We start from the raw sequence: 9,315 nt of genomic DNA, 5'->3' as shown, positions 1-9,315 counted from the left end.
GTGTTGACAGATAGCGACAAATTTGATGTGAGTTGTGGATATTTTGGTTCTATAATTTCGTGCAGTTCCTTTGAGAATGAGAGGAAGCTATTTTGTCGAAGGGACACGCACTACTCGACTGGAGTCACGTTCGATGGATTATGGGAATCTTTAGTCACAAACCCTCTTCTTCCGGGTTTGGCTGATAGCCCATATATTTCGGCTTCCCTTTGCGTCTTAGTTTCACTCATAATAAACAAGTTTTCCGTCCACAACCTATTACCGGTGGAGAGGGCGACCACCGTAGTGGAATGGTTTTTTGCAGTAATATGACAACTCATCACGAATAGAATAGAATAGCTTTTATTTATCAATCAAGAAAAATACATTACAAATTATAAATTCATGTAAGCATTTAACCCTTGGTCAATGACCATCAGGGTGAGTTGAGAATTTCTATTATTTACAATGTCTCATACAAATATACTTTTATAATGTTTAGATCATCAAGAGACAGTCCAATAGTGTTCAAAGTGCGAATATTACTGTTAGTGGTTGAATTGAGCTGTTAGATAGTGTCTATATCTCCATGCATCAGAGCAATATGCACCAACACACTGCCAATTTTCGCCATTCAGTTTTCATTTGAACAGTTTTCCATTCAAACTCACCAAGATCGGTCATGGGTGATTCACCCAGGGTGAATTCAAAAAGGAATTCATTTGTCAAAAACGCCAATGCACAACCAATCTCTCGTTCAATTATTGTGAATCTTCTCAATATTGAAAAAACTAGATGAATATAATATGCTTCTGTTGAGCCTACCCTTCTCAACCCTCTTCACCCACTCTTCTATGAGTACGAATAGAACGGGCAGGTCGATGTTTGGCTTTCAGTTTCGATTGATGCCACAAATCAGCTGACAAACATGAAAAACCCATTTGAATGTCATCGTGCTGAAACGCGATCGAGACCTAACCGTTTTGTTCACTCCTATGCTTCACAACGTGTTTGTACTACAAGCAAACTCAACTGAAAACTAATCATCAACCTGAGCCCAGCGCGTTTCGAACGGGAAACGGTGTTCATCTAATCAAAACTATTGAAATAGTAGCCTATAGTTCTGAATGCACTTTCCCAAAAACTTCATAATTACCCTCAGAAACAGTCTCGAAGCTCTACCACAAACCTTTATGATCAATGAATGATTAACTTCAACTACACAGGTCCGAACGACAACACTGAAAGGGTATTGGAAAAAACACTTTATCGTAGATATAATTGAAACCAGATGCGCAATAAAAGGAAGTCAAGGTTGTGAATTAGAAGAAGTACGTTTTGAGACATACAACAGAGATTTGGGACTAGAAACAATAAAGTGTTTGTCTGTGTAGGATAGAAGAGTGGCCTGTTTCGGTGTGTAAATGTGTCTGTTGTCTATGGCCGATACGTGCTATAGAGCAAATGTGAGACAGGGGTGAAAGGTTGTTCCTATTTCGGTGACACCGGAAGAAGAGTAATGTGCCGTGTAACTACCGGGCTATTAGCTCCACGACAGCGCAGAGCGGTCCTGTCGCTCTCAGATCTTTTCTGTCATCCCCCGATCACATCTGCCATCACCCTCACCAGAACAACCCTCAAGAGATGGTGCTTCTCACTGCAGGACTAATATCTTATGTCCGAATGTGAAAACTTGAGTGCTCTGCGGACACGAACAAGGTAAAGACTCTGGAATACATCAAGGCTTAGCAGGCATCACGCTAATAACAATAAAAAGCCTCGTGAAATTCACTTAAAGAACCTGGAAATGTTTAACAAAATTCAGTTTCTATAGATGAGCTCTTAGCTACTAGGATCGTAAATCTCTAGTTTGGAAGCGAAATGCTAATAACAGTGAGCCTTGTAAAATTCACTAATGAACTTGGAAATATAGGGCAAATCTCAGTTTATCTAAATGAGCAGGTAGCTACCTATTTAGGCTCGTACAGTCTAGGGGCCGTATTCATATACGTATCTTATAATATATATGATCAAGACTTGTATAATAATCATGACTTTTTCAATTATTCTCAACTCCTTTTAATATTATTATTTATGACATATCCTTGTAAACAAGGAAGCATATTCAATCTATTTTCCGTTCTGATCCATTTAAATCTATTCATTCATTGAGAGATTAATACAAATTATATTCATTACGAAAGAGACCTACTAATATTATTATTGTTCAGCCTAATTATAATAGAGTTTCAAATATAATCACATTTATTGAGAATGATATGTGAGATCATAGAAAATGTATGACATTTTCATACGTCAAAATATAATTTTTCATATAAAAAGTAATTTATCAAAGCAAGCGGCGGGCGCTTTACTCTCTGATAAAACTAACAAATGAATGGCAGAGGACTGATACCTGCCAATGAAGCAACAATTTATTGTTGAATAGTGTGCCGTGCTATGAATTTGGAAAGTTAATTTGAAATTTAGAATTTAAAAGCACACACAATATAACTTAATAAAAGGGATGCTTGATAAACATACCCAGTGCTAGAGAACGGGAAACCAGAAATGACAAGAGAGACAACGAAATACAGAGAAGATATTAACTATATTGTCACCTCTTACAGTTAAATTCAACAATTAATAAAACAAAATGAAGTTACATCATGATAACCGAAAATAAAATTACTAATTTAGAAAGTTATCTCTGATATAGATAATTTGGTAATAACCTATTCTGTCTGCTCTACATTGAAAACGTTTCAGATTGAATCATGAGAAGCTTAAAGGACTCAAAATTATCATAGATATTTCTCAGAAGTTAATCATAAATGACTATACATATGTTAAGAAAAGATCAACATAAAATTCAGGAAACTCTTAGTATATTTAGAACACACTTGGAAACTTTTAAAACACTATCCAAAACATTATCAAATATTAATAATCCCCAATAATATCAAGAAAGCTGCAAAGACAAATACTCCTCAAGTATCACATCACGGAATTCTACCTTGGAAAACTATTCAAAAAATATATGTCATCAAAACAAATTTAGGAAAGCTAGGGTCCTTGAAACTTCTATTTGATCCTTTACAACTTTAAGACCAAAATTATTTTAAAATATTAATTTATCAATAAGGGACCTTTAAACATTTCATATACTAATACAACTTTAGTAGATTAAAATATAAATTTAAAGAAAACTGAAATTCCCAGCTGGATCCTTACAGAGAAAATATGGCCTCACATTTCAATGTAAAGATACAACCGAAAATCTATTACTCAAACCAAATTAATAAAACTAGTAATCTATCTATCTCCAATAATACCTATCTCAAAATTACGATTTAACAAAAAGTCTAATTCCGCACGTTTTACACCCCTCCCTTTTTGAAAGTCTATAATTACTAAAACTCATTCTGTCACATCCGGAGTTCCTGGGACGTTCGTTTAATTTTGGAAAAAAGGTTGTTACCTCAAAGCTGTTTCTTCAACTCAAATTTAGGCTCGGTGATTGAGCTCTACCATCAGGAGACAGCATACCCCAAGCTTCTAGGACTGCCATCGATTTAGAGGCATCTCAGCGGCTTAGAGACACACGTTCATGAACCCGTAAATTGATGGACTCGTACGTTGGTCCCATACTTTGATGAACCCATACTTTGACCGCTTTAGTAGCGGTTATAGGAGGAAAATCTCCATTGTGAGGTGACTAGTTTGATATCCTCTCTTCTCAATTGAAGCAACTACTGAGGCGAAAAAAACTAAAAATGCTACTGGAAGAAAAGGTTCCAGAGCCAAATACTAAAAAGCCTAAAGCTGGCATGGAAGCCATGATTAACACAAAATATTGATCAGACTACATTTTGTACTGCTTATGACAGAGGACAGACGCTGAGTGAATGCACTTCGGTACGCTTGCCTGGTCTAGGAGCTGTGTGATCGTCCATACTAGATAGACCTAACCAACGTTAACTGTGATTGAGAGTTACTATTTTCTAGAAAAATTTCCACCAATAGAAAGGAACGTTACAACTACAATTTAAGATACATTCTCCCACCAAGTGACAGCTATTTTCTCTTGACTGCTATAAATTCCTTACCTTATAAGGTCCTGAACTCGACTGATACTCCAAGAAAATCGCTGATTTTCTTAGTATCATAACTTCTACACACACACTTACAGAGCCAACACTACACAACGCAGAAAAGCAGAGTTCATGAACTAAGCTGATGCTCCAGGAAAATTGTTGTTTTTCTTAGTACTACAACTTCTACACACACACTTGCAGAGTTGACACAACACAACACAGAAAACTAAAACAGCAAAATCCATTTTCATAACAGGCTAACTTCTCAGACTAATTGGCATAATTCTCATCACTCACAATTGTAACAATAGTTAAGGTTTTCAATGAAATTAGTGAAAAAACCCATTAATTGAAAAATATTTAGGCTTATATATTATTTTTAGTAAATAGGGTAGCCTACGTTACTGGCATTGTAGATTGTCTCATCTATCAATAATTGGTGACAGTTATTCTCATCTCAAACTTAAAAAAATTCAATATTCAATAATAGTGGTGCCTTGGGTTTTAAAAGTAGTGATGTAGGCTACCTGAAGCGAATGGAATATACATATACAGCTTAGGTTACCAAGGTTAGGGCCCAAACCCACTTGAGAAGCAGCGCAAATCTGTAAAGGATATGCTATAACTTGCCCAACTATGTGAGTAAGATATGTTTATACCATACCAGTAAAAAAATAATACTCTACATTAGGACAATATTTTATGTTACCGAAATACTGTAGTCTACTTCCTTTTAAAAAATAAAACTTAAATTTTTCCTTTATTTTCTAAAGGGGCGTTTACATTAGCCAAGTTTACTTGAATTTAAGATTTTTTAACGTTTGAGTTGAATGGGCGATTGTTAAAACTTGCATCAAAAGTATATACTGTAATTATAAATAAAAAAATCTAATTGATCTCATAGTTTTCATCTTACTTTTCTTGCATCATACTTTTCTATTTAGTTGTTCTTATGCATTCTACATTGACTGACAACTGTTTTCATTTCTTTTTCTCATTTGTAGGTTTGATTGAACCTTCAAGATTCAAGTTGAATCCATAAGTCAAACATCTACATCTACAAAACCTAAAGAGAAGTCTAGATTGAAATTTGAAAAATACATCCATTTTATACAAAACTTCAGAATTCAAGTAAACTTTACTAATGTAAACGCCCCTTACTGGTGCAAATATAGTGGGGCAGCGGAGGTAGCTTCAAGCTTGGTAGGGTTGAATTTAAAGCATGTAATCAAATGGTAGCGCACTCTGGTGGCGAATAGTGAAGCACTATATGCGCCACCATTTAGATACATGCATTAAATCTTGAAGCTACCTTCGCCGCTCCACTAGGTTTGCACCCTAAGTCAGCCTACTTGAATATTTAGTAGGAACAAATTCTTTTGAGAAAAAATGTCAGTGCATTTTTCTAAAGCGTACTATATTGTTGTTTCAGGCCATGAGGAGAAAGACTTAATTCGAGCCAGTGTAGATGCAAGGAAAAATTCCTATTCTCCTTTCAGCAAGTTTGCTGTTGGGGCTGCTCTGAAGTGCGAGGACGGGACGATAGTCACGGGCTGCAACGTTGAGAATTCGTCGTACGGCCTCTCCATATGTGCAGAACGGTCAGCCATTGTGAAAGCAGTCAGTGACGGGTATAGGAGGTTCACATCGATAGCAGTTTGTGCGGCACTACCCAACGATATGTTCACTGCGCCCTGTGGGGCTTGCAGACAGTTCATATCCGAATTCAGCAACAAAAAAGATATAATCATCTACTTGACACGACCCGACATGAAAAAAGTAGTCGTTACGTCTATAAGAGAACTACTTCCGTTCAGTTTCCAATTAGACTCGTTACAGTGATTTTCACAGCAAAACTTTTCTCTATTTTGACGATCGAATTTGTGCGAATAAATTCATTTTTAATGCATGAATTTCTGGAAGGTCTTTTAACATTGCAATCCACTCTCCTAAAATAGTATTTAATGGTTATTCAACCTTATTCACTCATTTTCGCACAAGTTTAATGGAAACATAATGTGGAAATCAATCAAATAATTATTATTCATTGCAATAATAAATTATTCTTATCGTATTATGTATAGAACCAATATTCCAATATTTGTGAAGTATTGTAGAAAAGGAACAATAGAAAAAAATGTCCTAGGGTGAAGAAACTAAGGGTCGGTTTCCGATCTCGGGATTTAGATAAGTTCTAGACTTTAAACAGCTGGAGTCAGAAAATTGGCTTTCCGAAACAGGGCTTAGTCGAAGTTTTTTGATAATTCTTATTTTCTCATTTCTACGAGGGTAGGCTGATAAGTAATGCACACATGCTTGAAGAGCACAAACCAAATAACCCCCAGAAGCAAGCCTGGTGGCATGTGGAAGTTCTATTTATCCTCTACACGGCTGCATAGTTTGAAAGTGATGTGTTCATCCAGTTTGGTTTGGTTAGTGAAAGAATGGCATCGTGTTCTGGTGATATGTAAACGCGAATTAAACAACGCTGTTATCGAATTTGTGACTGCTGAGAAAGTGAATCCCGGTGAGATTCATCGTCGTTTAAAGGTTATTTAATTCTTGATTCTTCTCAATAATGATCTATGAAGTCGTCTCCTTCCTAACGGTAGCACTTCAAATTGTTCCCAGCGTTCCAATCGACACTGTTTATTCTCGTCTGTCAGACGGCGTGGTACCCATCATGCACAGATTTTATGGTATCCCAATTGTTCAATAATGAGGCCGACATGATACTTGGATATTCCAACTTGGTTTGCGATACGCTATTGAGTGATTAGCCGGTCATTTTGAATGGAGTCTTCGACGAGTTTATGATGATTATCGTCTGTAGCAGTGATTGGACGTCCGCTGCATGTTTCATCAACAATTGAGGCTTTTCCAAGTTGGCAATCTCGAAATTTTATAACCCATCGATTCATGGTAGACCTATCAACAGTATCGTCACAATAAACAGCCTTTAAACGACGATGAATCTCACTAGGATTCACTTTCTCAGCAGTTAAAAATTCGATAACAGCGCGTTGTTTAATTCGCGTTGACATAACACCAAAACACGACGCCATATTTTCACTAACCAAACCAAACTGGATGAGCACAACGCCTTCAAACTGCGCAGCCGTTTAGAGGAGAAATAGTACTTCTACATGCCACCAGGCGCGCTTCTGAAGTTTATTTAGTTTGTGCTCTACAAGCATGTGTGCATTAGTTATCAGCCTACCCTCGTATAACTGGAAACGTTTTTTCTTGACGAAAAGAAACATTCCTAAAATTCAAAATACCTGAAACTTTACACTATTTTCTCATTATTTTATTTTGTGTTCAATTTTATAGTTTTTCGAAATTTAATTGAAATGTGGACTGCGACAACGCCCCGTTTCGGAAAGCCAATTTTCTGACTCCAGCTGTTTTAAGTCTAGAACTTGGCTAAATCCCGAGCTCGGAAACCGGCCCTAAATCTGAGGTGAAATTCCACAAAGGTGAAATACCATCGTACTGATAAAATTCTTTTCAAATTCTGTATTCTATAGGGTGTAGGATATGAAATGCTGTTTATTCATTACAAAAATCAATTTGGATTACCGTAGTTTCCGTAGTTGATACTTGCTCCCAAGAACCCTTGCTATCAAGAGTTTATATTTTGATATCCCCGTGAAATTTAAAAGTTGGACAAGCAGTCTATATAACTTGTACATACTCAACTTTAAAAAAGCTCTTTTATTCTTAGAAAAATAGATTCATTGTTCCAGCATAAACTTTCAAATCACGCATTGCAAAATAAAATTCAATAATGATATTATTAAAAGAGTGCAAGGTTTCCATTCTTAATTTAAATAGGTATAGCCTAAAGTACGAGAAATTGAAGTAAATTATCGATAGATGTTTTACCCATTTCTTTACCTTCAGTTACCACAAATTAATTCATAAAGATTTTCCCCGAAGAAATGAGTTTCAGAATAAATATTATTATTCTTTGGTGAAATACAGCAAATAATGATTATTCATTTGTCTAGGAAAACAATTCAATAAAATACTTCACATAATAAGTAACTATCTACTTTCCCTGAAGGTGTATTTCTTTTGTATGAAATTAGTTAAATTCTCGATAGATTTTTCTGACAAGAAAATATTACTCAAATTTCACAATGTTTTGACACATAGTACTACTTGAGATAACGAGACACGGTTCGAATAGTCATACAAAGTGTCAGTTTATCTAGCAACAATTAGAAGATAATTGCCTTGATTTGTTAAAGCCTAATTTACAAGAGAACATTTATTTTCAGAATTTTGTAAGCTTTTAATTGCTCTTCAACGATTGTTGGAAACCAGTTTCACAAAAATGTTATATAACTGCAACCAAAAGTTTAATTGCCTTATCTCAGTTACTTTTGGCTTGAGTTTTGAAAATATTTCACACTTGATTATAATCAAGTATTATCTTCATAATAATTATTGAAGACTTAACTGCTTTATACTTGATATAAGCACAAATTATCTTAATAATCATTATAGAAGCCGCAACAGTTGTGTTAAGGGTATTTTGATATAAACAACAGTTTTGAAATTTTACTGGCTGCTTTTGGAAATTGAATAAGGATTTCAGAGAATGATTCTTTCTTTCAATTTTCTAAAACATGGTTCTTAGTAAAAACTCTTGTTTTTTTATCAATGCTCTGTCTATACCAGTTGAGATAATTTTCTTTTCACTTTTTATAATAATTATAATACGAGGTAGGTATCAATAACATAGACAGCATGTATCAGAATTCAGAAGCAATAGCTGGAAATATTTTCTATACGTTGATCACTGTTTTGGAATAGACTATGAAGAGGTTTGAAAAGCTCAAACTTGATCTTGAGCGTGCTACTTGGAATATAGCAATGTGCTATGTGATAGGAAGAGATCAGGTAACTAGAATTATTAGGAAAGTACGAAGCTGAAATCAGGTAGGATATTGAATAATAAATCATGATTTAATAAAAGTTTTGACAATGTATAGTGGCTAGAATATTTAAATTTGATACATAAAAAAGTATCGGTATTCCCAATGGAAGATCAATAATAATATTAAAATTAAATTAAATAATTAATAATAATAATATTAATATTTTTAATTTAATAATAATATAATCAATGACTATCACCATAATTGATAATCATGCTTATTAACTGAAGTAAAGTATGTGAAGACTGTTCACAGCTTGAGCAGTATCCTCTACGATGAAAATAGGAAAA

General features: G+C 34.9%; 1 protein-coding gene across 1 annotated transcript; it reads left to right on the top strand.

Annotated features, from left to right (window-relative positions):
* The first annotated feature begins 5,450 nt into the window (after positions 1–5,450).
* On the top strand, positions 5,451–5,989 carry LOC120350926 (cytidine deaminase-like). Its single transcript, XM_039426236.1, has one exon. It carries the CDS (start codon positions 5,466–5,468, stop codon positions 5,916–5,918), a length of 453 nt encoding a protein of 150 aa, XP_039282170.1. The 5' UTR covers positions 5,451–5,465; the 3' UTR covers positions 5,919–5,989.
* The last annotated feature ends 3,326 nt before the right edge of the window (positions 5,990–9,315 follow it).

The sequence above is a fragment of the Nilaparvata lugens genome, chromosome 1, assembly GCF_014356525.2.
Source record: "Nilaparvata lugens isolate BPH chromosome 1, ASM1435652v1, whole genome shotgun sequence".
Taxonomy (NCBI): Eukaryota; Metazoa; Arthropoda; class Insecta; order Hemiptera; family Delphacidae; genus Nilaparvata; species Nilaparvata lugens.
The sequence above is the reverse complement of the archived record's forward strand: the minus strand, read 5'-3'. Positions and strand labels throughout refer to the sequence as shown.